The following is a 15,655-nucleotide window of genomic DNA, read 5'->3' as shown; positions in this document are numbered from 1 at the left end:
TCCCTGGATTCCTGCCAATTGCTTTAGTCGGTGGATGGGTGTAAATTGGACGAGGCAAATCATACACTGCGAGATGATTCAGGTTTCAGGCGATGAACCTTTTTGAATAATTCTTTCAGCTGCTGCTCTAGTTCTTTGTCTTCGGCACCTTGGTAGAATTTGCAGACAAAATGACCGCCTGTCTTCAAAACATCCGAACTAAAGCGCAAAGCCGCGTGGCAGAGATCCTGCGTAAGTCAGAAGCGTTTCACACTTATGAATTGAGTAACAAGAATTCATACCATACTTCCAGCATGATCTCTGAAGCTGACACCGCTGGTGTTCATCATCCTATTATAAGGAGCACTTAGACTTCGTTTCCAGAAACCGGAGGTCTGGTACCAGGGAGCAGACATATCGCTAAGAACCACATCTACCGTTCTTTCAAGTATTTTATCACCCTTCATCTCCGTCTTCTCGGCCTCGTTCGTGCGTTCACTATCTGAATTCGGTTCTAATGGACTGATGCTGGAATCGTCTAGAGCGCTGGATTGGCGCGGCCTGCCTCTGTCTGGGCTGCGGAGAAAGTCTCGGATGTAGGTTTGGATTTCGGGTGCAAGGAAATTGCCTTGGATTGTAGACACTCCTTTCGGTGGTTGGGCTGGGATGATATCGACACCGAGGACTCGGCCATGCGGTTGAGTACGGCTTGCAGCAACCTTCTCTGGGGGTTAATTGCGGACCATTTGACGGCAAAGAAAGGGCGTATAAGTCAAAAGGAGAAAAGAAACAGAAGTGGTCGACACACCTGCGACCACGACCCTGGAGCATAACCCTAAATGCAACGAATTAACAATGATCTAAGAGTCCAGGTTGAACGACTAACATACCAAATCAACAACTGTCTGTCCACCCTTGAAGATTCGATATTTCTCATCAATCTAACGGGTACTAATGTGTCAGATAAATCCAGGAGAATAGAGTAATATCGGTGCTGAATTACCTGCAGCAATTTGAAAGCAGCACGGCTTTTCAGCCCTTGGACAGCTGCCTCTCTGGTGAATTGGTCCTTTTGCTGGCGGGCTTGCCACCGTTTGGATGATGCATGTCTTGCTTGACCAATTGCCTGTTTACGACAGACATTCTGCCAAAACCGAGTTGAATGTAAAGCAAACATCATGTGAATTGAATAATATCAGGGGAGATAATTCTGAGAGCAGGAAGCTTTTTATTTTCTGCCAGCAAAACATAACCGCCCTCAAGTCAGCTCTTATCGGCCATTGAGCTGTGACATCGATATTTGTACATACACCTGGGTAGAGTCTGGTAATTCAAAATTAATGGACCTTCTTATATATCTATATATATATATATATATATTAAAATCGTTTGCGGTCTTTTTTCAAGGGAGAAAATCCCATAGGTGCTGTTCCAAGACCAAGCGCCCGTGGCAAACTAGTAGGTTGTGTTTTACTCAGCGTTGAAGCCCGACCATTTCCTACTGCAAATTTTCGTCCGAATTTCCTGGGGTGAGACTCTTCTTCATCCTCTTCGAACAAACTCCGATCCCGCTGACCACCAAGTTTGCGTTTTTTCGGCTTGGCCTGTTCATGCTCACTCTGCTCATATAACTCATCGGTCTCAGTGGTTGGCATACTGCGATCTAGGCGATAGGTTGTTTTCTTGACCTCATTTTTCAGTGATGAGACAGGTATGGCACCCTCAAGTGCCCTTGGCTTGGTGGATTTGGTGGTTGGAATACGGTCTTCTGTTGGAGATAGTTGGCGCCGAAGGGCAGAACCGATGCGTTTTGGTTCGCGAGAAGTGCTCTGCTTGCCAAGTAATCCATGAGGAGTGTCGATATCTCCAAGCTCATCTTCGTCTCCAACTGAACTTATCGGCGAATCCGAAGGTGCGCCTGTGCGGTTTAAGAATGGTGTGATAGAAAACGCCGACTTATCACCAGGCACAGCCGAATCCCTCTTCAATTTCTCTTGTACACGAACAGCCCCAGGGGTTGCAATCGTCACGCCGGCATGGCCACTCGGGCCAGGGCGCTGAAGCGGGACTGTTCGAGAACTAGATTCAGAGTCATGACCTGCGTGTGATTTGAGGCTGCGTCGCTGCTGAATTTCAATATGGGCTTCCTGGAGCCTGTCCTTGCTTGACCGCAACTGCTGTTTGAGCGAATCAATCTCTCCTTCAAATGTCGCCCGCTGATTGGCCCATGCCGAGTTCTGATCGTGGTTCTCCCGTTCCTGTTGCTGTTTGGCTCGCAATTCTCCTGCTAGCTCATTCCGCAACTCTTCGACTCGAGTAGAGAGCTTGGCAATTTCTGCCATTTGTTGTGATCCCTTTGCCCGAGTACGTTCATGGGAATGTTTTTCATTGTCAAGTTGAAGCTCCAGAGAGTTCATTTGCCGTTCCATCTCATGTTTCTCGGAGTTGATGGCTTGATATGATGCGTTTTGCGCTCTAAACCGCTCAAGCTCCGATCGTAGTGCTGCGAGTTCTTTAGAGAGATGGAGTTTCTCTGCAAGGATAGTACTGTAACTGATCGAACTATTTTTCTGGATTGAGAGCTCTTCCTATTGCTGTTAACATAACCAATTATGCATTCAGCCTCCACGGAGTTGAAACTTACTTTGAGTCGGTCTATCTCACTTGCGGATGCCTGCGCTTGAAGCTCCAAATGATCGATTTCCTGGCAAGCCTCCTGGAGTTGAGCACATGCTTCTGAATCAGCACCCGTGAATCCCAAAAGATGCCGATTTGCTTCCTCCAGTTGCGATCGGAGAGCTTCATTCTCGATTTTCGAGAGCAAGAGCTCCATGCGTCGTACGCGATCCCTCTCTCCATCCAGAAGACGAACGGAATCCGAAAGACTCTTCTCATAGTCCTTTTCCAGGCGCATGGTCCTCATGGACATTTCAAACTAGAATAATCAATTTAGCATCTTGGGCATATTTCTATCAATCCAGGGAAGCCACATACATCCAAGGCGGATGCTTCTTCGGCCATTGCCATACCGACAGTGTCCAAAATAAGACAGGAGCCCTTCGATATAAGAAAATAGAAGGAAAAGGGGCTATAAATTAAATGATGCCTGCGCAGAGCAATAGAAATATCTAGGTAAGATATGTGGTGTTATATCCAATAATTTATTCAAAGTATGATATAAATCGTCACAGAAGGAAGACGCGGTGTTTTGGCGTCGGGGCCAATATATTAAGTAAGCCGATATGCGGGCGATTACGATTACGTTGATAGTGGACACCTGGACTTTATCACTCAACGTGTTCAAACATCTTCAATTGCAACCGATTGATAGTTTTTCAATCAATTGCACTTTATAACTAACCTCTTTAAAGCTGTCCAGCTCCTTGTCATGCCAAAATGAAGCTCTGGACAGCCCTTTTTCTCATTTCCTCGATTGTGTCTAGTGTCTTGTCTGCGAGCTCAACACCGGACAAGTTTGCAAGATATCAATCCCTGTCTCGTTCAGGCCCTGTTGATCTTGACAGTGAATTATATGAAGATCTTACCTCAGCACCTCGAGATTACTATGCTGTGGTTATTCTGACTGCTACGGATCCTCGCTTTGGCTGCCTCCTATGCCGTGACTTTGAACCTGAATGGGACCTGATCGCCCGAAGCTGGACCAAGGGCACCAAGCCTGATGACCTCAAGGTAGTCTTTGGAACACTCGACTTTGACAATGGCAAGGCCGTTTTCCAAAAGGTATGGCATTTTTACCCGAGACTGGGTTGTAGAACATGCGACTAACATAAGCAGCTCATGCTTCAAACTGCACCCGTACTCCTCGTCTTCCCTCCCACCATCGGCCCCTTTGCCAAGGTTGAAGGGAATCCCCTCCGGTTTGATTTCACAGGGTAAGTTTTCTTCTTTTTTCCCCCATGGCCCCTGCGCCTGGCCCCTGTCTCACTAACATGTCAATCCCACACAGCCCGGTCTCAGCCGACCAGGTCTACTCTTGGATTGGACGTCATTTGCCCGAAGGCCCCAAACCGCAACTAGTTCGACCCATCAATTACATGCGGGTCGTATCAGCAGTCACCATTCTAATGGCAGTTGTGACTGTGATTGCAGTCCTTTCTCCCTATCTGCTACCAATTGTCCAGAACCGAAACCTTTGGGCTGCGATCAGCCTTATCGCTATTCTTCTGTTCACAAGTGGTCAAATGTTCAACCACATCCGAAAGGTTCCATATGTTGCTGGCAATGGCCAAGGTGGCATTACCTATTTCGCTGGTGGATTCCAGAATCAGTTCGGGATGGAGACTCAGATTGTGGCTGCCATCTGTAAGTGAAAATCATGAGGCTCGTTGATACTGAGTATGGCTTCCATGTCGAGTTCCTAGGTTAACATTTTGGTTGCACAGACGCTGTCCTTTCCTTTGCTACAATCGCACTCGCACTGAAGGTTCCCCGGATGGAAGATGTCAAGGGTCAACAGCTGGCTGTCCTAATCTGGGCAACTGTTCTTTTTGCAACATACAGCTTCCTTCTCAGTGTCTTCAAAACAAAGAATGGTGGCTATCCATTCTATCTACCTCCGTTCTAGAGTGCCCAAGAGCCTACATGATCAGCAGTCCGAAAATGGCAACACCTGGAAACATATTGATCTACAAACTATCATTAACATTCTAGTGGCGAGATCTCTGGGGTTTTTGTATATGACAATCAACATAAGTTGATATGGATCAGGAGCTTAAACGGCTTGAAGGACCGGTGCTTTGCGGATTTTGACCATTTTAACACTTTCCCTATGCCATGAAAATTTCGCATATCAGACATCACAGGTTCTTTTGGAGGAAATTTCACAATTAGCCTGTAGTGATACCTAGCCCTCTAGGGAGAAGTACATGGGTATCGAAGCTAAGTAGGGCTCAGAGACAAGGTCGGGCTAGACGTAAGCAAGGGCCCCGAGCACCAAGTGGAAATATAAGTTGATATATTTTTATATATATATTTCATAGGCTTTTTAAGACAATTAATATTTTATCTGGTACAATATCTACCATTTCCCGAAAAGCCTAAGGCAAAAAACGTCCTTGGAGGCCCCACCTGATTCTTCACATCTTTTCCTTTACCCCTTGAACCTTACACTCCCCCGGTCTTATTGTCTTGATTTGAGACTAGCACTCGACTGTGATAGCTGGGCTCAATCATGGGTACTAAACCGGACGATGCCCGTATGGGCAAGATCCTGGCGTCGTCGGCCATCGGCACAAGCTTTTTGATCTTGATTCAATTAGCATCTAGGATCTTTACCTTCACCTCGAATCAATTGATTTTGCGCACACTCTCGCCAGCAGTGCTGGGAATAGCAGCACAGCTGGAGCTCTTCCAGGTTTCGATCTTGTATTTCTCAAGGGAAAGTATTCGGATGGCTATCCAAAGGCAACCTATTCCGTCTTTGCCTGACAAAAAGTCTTCTGTTCAACCAGATGCTACAACGACAGATTCACACTCTGTGTCATCTCAAGCAGTGGTGAATGTCTCTTACTTGAGCCTCGTCCTTGGAATTCCCTCCAGTCTTATGTTCACTATGCTTTATCAGCGTTTTGTCCCAGAGGAGGCATCAAAGATTGCCTTCTTCTACCCCAGTGTGGTCTTGATTGGGGCTGCGTCTCTTATGGAACTCAGCACTGAGCCCTTTTTTTCGGTAGTACAGCAACATATGCTTTATGAGAAACGCGCTGCTGTTGAAATGCCAGCGGCATTTCTGAGAAGTGTAGTGACCTCCTCTGCCTTTATATATGCTTCTCAGGTCAAATATGACCTCGGTGTGCTACCATTTGCTCTTGGTCATCTCAGTTACTCCCTAGCCCTCATCTGCGGCTACTCCTTGGCCCTACTCGGGGAAACCAACACAACCCGCTTCTCTTTCCTATTGACACGTATACAATCCAGGTAAGACTGACCTTGGCTTGCCCAAGCTATACCACAAAGAACAACACGGTAACGATTTATAGGGACCCCTCTAACTACTTTCTGGGACGGTTCTCGTGCCAGTTAACGTCACTTGCTGCGAATGTGTTTTTCCAATCTCTGGTGAAGCATTTGCTCACGCAGGGCGACACTATGATGCTCGCAGCCCTTTCGGGACTAGAAGATCAGGGGATATACTCTCTTGCGTCTAACTACGGCGGGCTCGTCGCGCGGATCATTTTCCAGCCACTGGAGGAGAGCAGCCGGAACTTATTCTCGGCCCTACTGTGCCCCGATGAGGATGGGAAGCTGAAGAAGACCCATATCCGCACGAGCAGAGATCACCTCATTGATATCCTACGCGCGTACCAATTGCTCTCAGTCCTGATATTTCCGTTAGGCCCAATGATGGTACCTCAATTGCTACATATCTTAGGAGGCCGTCAATGGTCTTCGCCCAAAATCGGGTATTTGCTCTCCGTCTATTGCTACTACATTCCATTTTTGGCATTCAATGGGATCACCGAAGCGTTCGTGTCATCTGCAGCAAATTCGCAGCAGATACGGAAGCAAACGGCTTGGATGGGCGTCTTTTCTGCCTGCTATGCCTTAGCGGCCTATATGTTCCTAGAAGTAGGGAACCTGGGTGCGTATGGATTGGTCCTGGCCAACATTGTGAACATGGTAGTTCGAACCTTTTGGAGTTATGGTTTCATCAAATCATACCTCCATCGAAATGGATGTAGCCTGTACACAAGTGAAGTAGCCATTCGACCTGCTAGCTTCATTCTGTGTGCTCTGGCGAGCTTCTTCTTGAGCCGCGGGTTTGGCCTGGAACTGGGAATTATCAAAGTATGCGCCTTGAGCGGCAGCTATGCTCTCCTGATGTGAGTACCTGGTCTGAAATCTGATATGATGTTGATTTGTTCTTAACGCCTAACCAATAAAAAACAACAGAATTTGCATAGAAAGGGAATATTTGATGGGTCAATTGACAAGGCTTCATCACATGCTGTCCTCTAGATCCTCCAGGAAATATACCAAGTCGGAATGAACCAATTAATCGTCAAACGTGATCTTTGTCGCTGTTTTGTCCATATCAACGTCCTTGTAAAAGGCACCGTACACATCGTGTTGCTTCTTCTTGACTGTTGTGCCAAACTTCAACAGTGCCTCTGGCACATCTTGCTTGGCTGCCTTGAGAACATTGATCAATCTATTCACAATTAGCATTGCCCTGATGAGTCCAAGGATATTAGAAATGAGTAACATACCCGCCGGACAGCCCTTTGTCAGTTTCAGTGAACATGGTGATAGCAAGACCATCAGCCCCCGCACGCCCGGTTCTTCCAATCCGGTGCACGTAGTCCTCAACGGTAAGAGGGAAAGTGACATTAATCACCAGTTTCACGTTCGGGATATCAAGGCCACGAGCCGCTACATCAGTTGCAACAAGAACAGTAGCATTGCCTTTCTTGAAAGCATCAAGATTTCGGAATCTGTCTGATTGGTTCAGATCACCGTGAATGCCGGCGACTGAGAATCCCTTGTTTCTGATAAGATTCTCAACGCGCATAGCCTCCTTCTTGTAAAGGCAGAAAACCAGCACTTTCTCAGGCGACTGGTGACCACGCTGGGATTTGGTGAGTAGCTGTATGAGTCGGCCCTCCTTGTCTCGGCCGTCAACAACCTCAACAACTTGCTTGATCCTTAAGTTGGCTCGGGGGTCTGCAGATGGGTCTCCGCCAATGGTAACAGTTACCGGGGTCTTCATAAAGGTTGCTGCGAGATCTCGAACTGACCGGGGCCATGTTGCCGTAAACATGACAGTCTGTCTCCTAGAGACAGGCATTGGCTTGACGATATCCTTGATATCCTGCTCAAATCCTTTGTCAAGCATGCGATCTGCCTCATCTAAAACGAGGTAATTGACCTTTCCAAGATCAATCGAACCATCATTCTGGAGATCCTTGAGACGACCAGGGGTGGCAACCACAATGGCGGCCTTTTGAAGAGCCCGACGCTGTTCGTCTTTACCCACACCTCCGTAAATGCATGTCACCTGAGTCTTCTCGGTGTCGCCGAATTTAACAAGCTGGTCATAAATCTGCATTGCAAGCTCTCGTGTTGGCGAAATAATCACTGCCTTTGGTTGGCAAGGCTTCTTGCTTGACTTGGAGTCAATCAATTTCTTCAGACACGGCAATCCAAAACCCAGGGTCTTGCCACTTCCAGTCTCTGCGATACCGATCACATCACGGCCAGCAAAAAGTAGCGGCCAAGTAGTGGATTGAATGGGCGTTGGCTTAGAGAAAGACTTCAATTGGGCGTAGAGGCCAGCATCACATTCAGGTAGGTGATCAAACGAAAGGATTGGGCGGAATTGGGAAGCGCCGGGTGAGGTAGGATCGACGATCTTAATCACGTTCTCGGTCAAGAAACTGTCAATGTCTGACTGAGGGATCTCGGATAGAGCAGAGGCATCAGAATAAGATGCAGTCTTCTTATCTCCATTTTCCTGCTTATCTTTAGAAGCTTTTTCGGTCTTCTCGGACTTGGACTTTTTCTTCGGTCGCTGCTCAGTTGGCTCGAGATGGCTTCGCTTACCCATGACGAGGATTCCAGAAAGAGGATATAAGGAGAGAAAAAAAAAAGATTGAAATCAAAAGTAAAGAGCACGAGACTGAATTTTCTGCCTGGATATTTCTAGCAGAAAAAAGATGGAAAAAATGATTTCCGAGAAAACATGAAAACTAAGTGTATTGCCATTGATTTCCGCCTTTAATAGCTTACCGCCTTATAACAACTCCAGTAAGAACATTGGACCCCCTGGAGTGATGTCAAGACGGATTGCGCAGATTACAGATTTCTCAAAAATGAAAGGATGATGGCGAAAAGTGGGTGGTTATGCATTTTTGGAGTACTAGATAGGAAGGAAAGAACAAATGAGATGATCATGGCATGTGGCTCGAATAGCATAAAAATACACATGAAGGATCTCTGTGCTCTTGTAGAAATAGTAAAGCTAGTACAAAGCTGAACAAAAAATATTTGCCCATTTTTCCAATACTTACTCAATGCTGTAGGATTTGATGATATCGGCAAGGCGAGAGGCTTCATCCGAGTAATTGATGCCTTGTGAGGATGAGACCTGATATCGTACACTGTATGGCACAATTAGCATGACGCTCATATTATTAGAATAGTAGCCGTTCTATCATTCTTACCGCTGCTGGTCGCCGAAATTGTCTATCTTGGCTCGGCACCTGAAGCTCCAGGTCTGGCAATTGGCTCTTTGGAAGACTTCACCAAAAGCATTTGGATCATCTTCGCGAAGTTGCATTAGTTCATCGGCAGATGTACCCATGATGTTTCTTCCAGTGTCGTCAAAACAGCTGAGCCAAAGCTGGCCAGTATGGTCGCTGACACTAAGAGGCATGATGAAGCGGTACTCTGGCCTTGGGTGGGTCTTGTCACACATTTCGCACCGCCACTGTCCTGGATCAAGTTCGGTCACCTTCTTGTTGCAGTTTTCAGAAAGGCAGGCTGGGTAGCACCAGGTGGAATCCTGCTTGATATAGATCACAGTTGCTTTCAGGGAGAAGTAATCAGGAGTTTCAGACATGCCAAGCTGCTCTTCGCGAATTTGCGCAATAGTTTTGAACGGGTCCTTTTTGCCCGTGGAGTTGGTCGCATTTGACAATGAAGCATGCGATATGAAGTTCTCCGACCTGCCTTGGGCGTCATACCAACCTCTGAGTCGGTGTGCCTCCCCGATATCAGGGTCAACAGTCATTGATCCCGAACTCAGAAGGCTCAGACTTCTTCCACCAAAGTCAGAAACCTTGACTCCCTTGAAGGCAACAACAGACTCAAGCGCCACACTAAAATTGTTTGCAGATGCACCCCAAATTGTCAAGCGGACAGAAAACCCTGTGTTATCGACCAGTGTGAGCTCACGTTTGTCATAGGGCTTTCCGGTGCTTTTGGATGTAATTTGGGATGTCTCCCCGACATCCTTCAGTACGCCAATGACATCAGTGATTGTGTCTTTTTCGACGGTCTGCAAATCAGCAACAGTGGTGAAGTTGAATCGAATCTGAGGGATATCATTTTGCTGCTCAGCCTATTAAATGTGAGCGATGCATTTGTGTATAAAGTAAGAGATATTACCTTCTCAACGATAGTATCTCTCTCAAATGTGAGCTCATAATCGTTGTTGAGATTTGTGAACTGTTTCTTGGCAATTTGAACGCGACAGGGACTTGAAATGTAATAGACACTTCCTTCCTGGAAGAGCTCATAGAGCATATCACACTGCTCATTGAAACCGGTTGCACGAATTTCACCACTGTCGTCCAGTAAATTCACACTGAACAGTTTACCCTCACCATTCTTGTTGTGCCATGTTTTGATACTAGACTTGCTCGTGCATCGCGCTTTCATCGTCCATTTGTTGGAATACGGAGAGATGGCTTCAATCGGGTAGATTGTGGCATGGGCAGATGAAGTCGACATAGGGGCAGACATTGGCTGGGCTCGGTTATGTGGCTGAACCTGTGCACCTCCCATCTTGGAGCCATAAAACCCATTGCTCGATATTGTTGTCGGTTGAGCCACTTCCTCTTCCTCGGCTTTGACTTCAAGTGGTCTAGGTTCACCGATTTTTTCAGCCTCACCCAGTTCCGTAAGAACTTCAAGATCCAAGATAATGAGGATTCTGCGATAATTAGCACAATCAAAACCGAGAGAATTGCATCACATACTTTTTGCCCTTCACGGAGTTTGATTGGAATGACTTGAGGCGCACGAAAGAACCCTTCCGGAGAGATCCATCAGTCACCACCGAGTTGGCTTCTTGAAGCGTTTAGTAAGCGATGAGTTGCAAAGAGTATTAAGAGGACAACACATACGAGTAGCAAGCATGGTTTGAACATAATTTGCAATATCACTGAAGACAGCCCGGTAACGTTCTGGTTGACCCGGTTGAGCTGGTAATGCCTTGATTTGAACACATTGAACAATCGGCTCGCGAACTTGCGGTTTCGTTTCATCAAAGATGGCACTGTTAAACAATCAATTAACATCTATACTGTCATAGAATCTTTGCATCGAATGATACAAACCTTAGAGCCCCAATGGTGACTTGGGATGCTGCCTCAGAAGCCATTATGTGATGACTTTAAATTTCAAATTGACACAGTCGGAAAAAAAAAATAGTATTGAGGAAATACTGAAAGTGATAGAGGGGAGGAATGAAGAGAAAGAAGAAAAAGAAGGGGAAGAGAAACAAAGAAGGCTGAACTTGAGCAAGTCCAAATCAAATTGTAAAGTAGTTGTAGGACAAGGTTGGAACGCGTGTTCGGAAAAATAACGCGTTAAGTGGCACACCCCTCCACCTGACTTGGTGCCTCAGGACAACATTGATAACAGCACGTGCAGGCGGTGAGACAGGACCCCACGCATCGTAGCTTTGGCTTGGTCTGCGGTATCTGATATTCTCTTTTCTCGTCTTTGCTTTCAATGGGAGTACTGTCATACCTTCTAAATCCTCTTTCAAAAACCAAGCAAGTCTCTATTGACACTTTGTTGAGTCCCCGAGATTTTCTCTCTGGATATGGCCTCTTGTGTCCATACCGATGCTGCGGGTTTGTGACATCACCTTGATAATCAAAGGAACAATCGAGCTAATGGACAACACTCATTTATAGATCTGAGTCCCCCAGGATCCTCCCAGGCAGTTTATCGAGAAGATTGCACACAGTGCTTTGATTCTATTGTATGCCAGCTACCTTGGTTCCTATGCTACTCCACATCTGGTCTAACTCTGACCTTGCAAGGACGATGATGCCGGTCTAAATGTTTGTCTCCATTGCTTCAATGGTGGATGTGCTGGAAACAGAGACCATGCCCTGCTTCACTACAAGAGATTTGGTCATCCATTGGCTTTGAACATTCGAAGGACCCCCAAGAAAGTGCAGGTACAGCCTCCAAACACTTGTGGAGCCTATGACCAATAATTCTCACACCTCTGATTTATAGCGTGACGAGCCTCCGCCGAAGATTTCAAAGCTTTCTATTGCAGCTGAAACAGAAGAGGATAGGTATGACATGGCGACGACAGTGGTGTGCTATGCATGCTCTCAGGACAATTTGGACAAAGCCAGTGGCAAGCTTCCTATTGTCATCGAAGGTGTTATGAATGCAATGACTTTCTCGAAAAAGGAAGAAGTCAAGGCCTGGGAGCAAGAGTTTGTTCCCTGCGAACATACACTCTGTCTGATTCAACAGGACAACGCGCAAGCCATGTCAACGGGTATTGATTCCCTGAAAACTCATCTAGGCTCCGTACTAACCTGAAATTACAGATTTAAATCACTGCTCAGAATGTGACCTGGGAGAGAACCTCTGGCTGTGTCTGGAATGTGGGAACAAGGGTTGTGGGCGAAGCCAATTCGGTGGAAGCAAGGGAAACTCACATGGGCTTACTCACGCAAACTCAACATCACATGCTGTGGCCGTCAAGCTCGGCTCCATCACAGCAGAAGGCTCCGCCGATGTCTACTGCTATAAGTGCAATGAAGAGAGAGTAGACCCAGAACTAGCGACCCATCTTGCACACTGGGGAATCTACTTGGCTGGACGTGAAAAGACAGAGAAGAGTCTGATGGAAATGCAGGTCGAGCACAATCTGAAATGGGAATTTTCCATGACAACCGAGGATGGCCGGGAGCTAGCTCCAATCTTTGGGCCTGCATTTACCGGCCTAGCGAATCTCGGAAACAGCTGCTATCTCTCAAGCATCATGCAATGCATATTTTCGGTGACTGGATTTCGTGAGCGATACTATCAGCTATCAGAAGAACCACCACTCTGCCAAGCACCAGCACAGGACCTTGAGACACAAATGCGAAAGCTTGCCGACGGTCTACTCTCAGGCCGGTACTCACAACCTGATTCTCGGATTATGTTATCCGCAGACATCCCTGAAGTCGCTCATCAGAAAGGTTTAGCACCAGCAATGTTCAAGTATCTTATTGGGCAAGGTCATGAGGAGTTCGCAACCATGAGACAGCAAGATGCGTTCGAATTCCTCCTTCATCTATTCAAGTCCGTCGCTCTGTCCAAACACACCAGTCCGCAGATTAACCCGGTAGAGTATTTTCGCTTCCAGGTTGAGCAGCGTCTTCAGTGTTTGCATTGCAAAAAAGTCCGCTATAAAGTGGATGAGCAGGACAACATTTCAGTTGCTGTTCCCGCACGTCTTGCCGCCACTTCTGATGAAACAGTAAAGGAATATGAGTCTGTTGGTTTGTCAGAGTGTCTCGACATCTTTACTTCGGCAGAGGTCGTTGAACTTACATGTCCTGCTTGTGGCAGCCAAGGTGGTTTTTCAAAGCAGTCATCTTTCAAAACATTGCCTCAGGAATTAGTGGTCAATGCTCGTCGGTTTGAGCTCGTTAACTGGGTTCCCACAAAGTTGGATATCCCTGTACTAGTCGACGATAAGCCACTAGATTTCAGCTCTTACCTTGCTGGTGAACATGATGCGAGTGAGGAGCTACTTCCGGATATTGAAGAATCCACTTCATTTGTCCCGAATCCGGAAGCTCTCGACCAACTTACGGGCATGGGGTTCCCTGCTGTGAGGTGTGAGAAAGCTCTGCATGCCACTGGTAATTTAGATGCGGAAGCTGCGATGAATTGGCTCTTCGCCCACATGGAAGATCCAGACATCGATGAACCTCTGGCCCTTGATCGAGTCGCCACCTCTACTACCCCTAGTGAGCAAGACGCCACAAAAATTGCCCAACTAGGAGATATGGGTATTGATGTGTCACGTGCCCGGCGGGCGTTGGCTGCGACCGATGGCGATGTTAACAGAGCACTGGATTGGGTTTTCACTCACCCGGATGATGTGGTGGAAAATGAAACCCCGAGAGTCGATCACAACGCACAGTCTCGTGGTGGCTCGGTTGGGCTCACCAGCTTACCCGCTCTCTACGAATTAAGGTCTATTGTATGCCACAAAGGGACATCAGTTCATGCAGGGTAAGTGGCTTGATATGTCTTTGTACTCGTTTCTTGACTGGACTAACACATGCTAGACATTATGTTGCCTTGGTTCGCAAAACGTTGTCAGGTGAAAGTGGCCTGTCATGGGTGATGTTCAATGATGAAAAAGTTGTCAAATTCGAAGACATTGAAGCGATGAAGAAGACCGCTTACCTTTACTTCTTCACGCGGGTCTAGTAGGCGCTCTAGGGTGGGTGGGTGTACATCCTGCACTTATGTTGCTCTATTGAGACATTAGTCCATGATGCTATGATAAATGTGATATCTACGTCTTCTTCGACTTTACGTTGCATACTTTAAGGTAGGCTTATATGGCAGTTTCCTCAATCCGAAAATAGTAGGGATGATCCGTCCGCCAGGTGGTTACATGTATAGTATAGAAGTACATAGTGTTGCACGTTTTACATCTCCTACCAACCGGCGCAATGTACTGGCATATCTAGGTTTCTTCCTATCGATTAGATCTGGCAGTGACCCTCCGGGTGGTCCATAATCTTGGACCCTCTACCCGCCCCTCCGAGGGTTAGGGTCAGACTTTGCCAACTCCCATGGGACTGTAAATAGTGCAAACATTTTTTATGAAAATTACACTGTGTTAGATACTGTTTTTAGGCCTTGAATGGATGTATTATTTAGTTTTCTTTTGATATATAAATAGGATAGATAACGTATTCGGTAAGCGAGTGGTCCATGTAAGCCAGTGGACCACCCAACCCAAAACGCGTCCATAGATTAGTACTTAGTTAATTCAACCACCTACCATACCCCTAATTCGCTCTCGATCCTCTAGAAATCTAACAGAGCAAGAGGGCAGGGTCTTATTAGCTATTTAGGCTATTAAGACCTAGTAAATTATCTCTATTTATAAAGTAGCGCGCCGTTTTAAAGTCCTGAAATCTACTCTCCTCCGTCGTCTAAAGAGCACCCCTTACCGCGCGATTTTATACACAAATTCTAAGAAATTAACTAAAATTAAAGAGGAGTCTCTTTAAAAATAGATTCTCTCTATAGATTCTTATAGAGCAGCTCCCCGTCCTTCTATAGTTCGAGAAATAGTAAATCTTCTCCTTAAAAAGCGTAGAACTACCCTAGTTATTTTAGTTAGCGAAAAATAGGTTTATAACTTTATATAACGATACCCTCTCCTCTCCTCCTAATTCTTAAGATACTATAATTATAAACGTACGAAATATAAAGACTTAAAAATTATTTAAGAGTAGTTTAATCTTATTAAAAAGATAATTACTTAATTTAGAATTAACCCTAATAATATCTATAACTTCGATAAAATAGGTTTTATAATAGGATTAATTACTATAATAAAAGTAATTATAAGGAGTAAATACTATAGTTAGCGCTCGCTTTTATAACCTAGAAATTACGAATAAGTAACTACTATTAAATATATAAATACTTTAGGTTAGGCTCTCCCTCTATATATAATTTTTAAAGGTAAAGTCTTTATTAAATCTTAGTTTAATAGCCTTCTAGATAATTAGCGATTTAAAATTAGTTTAAATAGTTAGACCTTTAATAAAATTAGACTTCGCTAGTTTAAGAAGCTCTTTATTCCTTTAACTTCGAGTATAAAGGGGGTATATTAGCTCTTAATACTCGATAGATATAGAAGCTATTTAACCCTAAA

General features: G+C 45.6%; 6 protein-coding genes across 6 annotated transcripts; 3 read left to right on the top strand and 3 right to left on the bottom strand.

The window, feature by feature from the left end:
- Positions 1-59: 59 nt before the first annotated feature.
- On the bottom strand, positions 60-3,000 carry PGRI_009740 (RlmE family RNA methyltransferase; the record flags this gene model as incomplete). Its single annotated transcript, XM_040788687.1, has 8 exons — positions 60-227; positions 282-698; positions 788-814; positions 870-920; positions 983-1,105; positions 1,482-2,567; positions 2,624-2,914; positions 2,974-3,000. 8 exons carry the CDS (start codon positions 2,998-3,000, stop codon positions 60-62), a joined length of 2,190 nt encoding a protein of 729 aa, XP_040652459.1.
- A 375-nt stretch (positions 3,001-3,375) lies between these two features.
- On the top strand, positions 3,376-4,564 carry PGRI_009730 (OST3/OST6 family protein; the record flags this gene model as incomplete). Its single annotated transcript, XM_040788686.1, has 4 exons — positions 3,376-3,720; positions 3,775-3,872; positions 3,947-4,302; positions 4,383-4,564. The coding sequence occupies 4 exons, from the start codon at positions 3,376-3,378 to the stop codon at positions 4,562-4,564; spliced, it is 981 nt and encodes a 326-aa protein (XP_040652458.1).
- Positions 4,565-5,170: 606 nt separating this feature from the next.
- Positions 5,171-6,825, top strand: PGRI_009720 (oligosaccharide translocation protein RFT1; the record flags this gene model as incomplete). The annotated part of the gene is made up of 2 exons (XM_040788685.1): positions 5,171-5,916; positions 5,979-6,825. The coding sequence occupies 2 exons, from the start codon at positions 5,171-5,173 to the stop codon at positions 6,823-6,825; spliced, it is 1,593 nt and encodes a 530-aa protein (XP_040652457.1).
- A 168-nt stretch (positions 6,826-6,993) lies between these two features.
- Positions 6,994-8,545, bottom strand: dbp3 (RNA-dependent ATPase DBP3; the record flags this gene model as incomplete). The annotated part of the gene is made up of 2 exons (XM_040788684.1): positions 6,994-7,150; positions 7,209-8,545. 2 exons carry the CDS (start codon positions 8,543-8,545, stop codon positions 6,994-6,996), a joined length of 1,494 nt encoding a protein of 497 aa, XP_040652456.1.
- Positions 8,546-9,004: 459 nt separating this feature from the next.
- PGRI_009700 (replication factor A subunit protein RFA1) lies at positions 9,005-11,104 on the bottom strand (the record flags this gene model as incomplete). The annotated part of the gene is made up of 6 exons (XM_040788683.1): positions 9,005-9,098; positions 9,162-10,060; positions 10,108-10,654; positions 10,701-10,791; positions 10,848-10,999; positions 11,061-11,104. The coding sequence occupies 6 exons, from the start codon at positions 11,102-11,104 to the stop codon at positions 9,005-9,007; spliced, it is 1,827 nt and encodes a 608-aa protein (XP_040652455.1).
- A 447-nt stretch (positions 11,105-11,551) lies between these two features.
- Positions 11,552-14,187, top strand: PGRI_009690 (ubiquitin-specific protease UBP14; the record flags this gene model as incomplete). The annotated part of the gene is made up of 6 exons (XM_040788682.1): positions 11,552-11,582; positions 11,646-11,713; positions 11,775-11,915; positions 11,977-12,250; positions 12,303-13,986; positions 14,043-14,187. The coding sequence occupies 6 exons, from the start codon at positions 11,552-11,554 to the stop codon at positions 14,185-14,187; spliced, it is 2,343 nt and encodes a 780-aa protein (XP_040652454.1).
- Between the last annotated feature and the right edge of the window lie 1,468 nt (positions 14,188-15,655).

The sequence above is a fragment of the Penicillium griseofulvum genome (genome assembly GCF_001561935.1).
Source record: "Penicillium griseofulvum strain PG3 chromosome Unknown contig_79, whole genome shotgun sequence".
Taxonomy (NCBI): Eukaryota; Fungi; Ascomycota; class Eurotiomycetes; order Eurotiales; family Aspergillaceae; genus Penicillium; species Penicillium griseofulvum.
The sequence above is the reverse complement of the archived record's forward strand: the minus strand, read 5'-3'. Positions and strand labels throughout refer to the sequence as shown.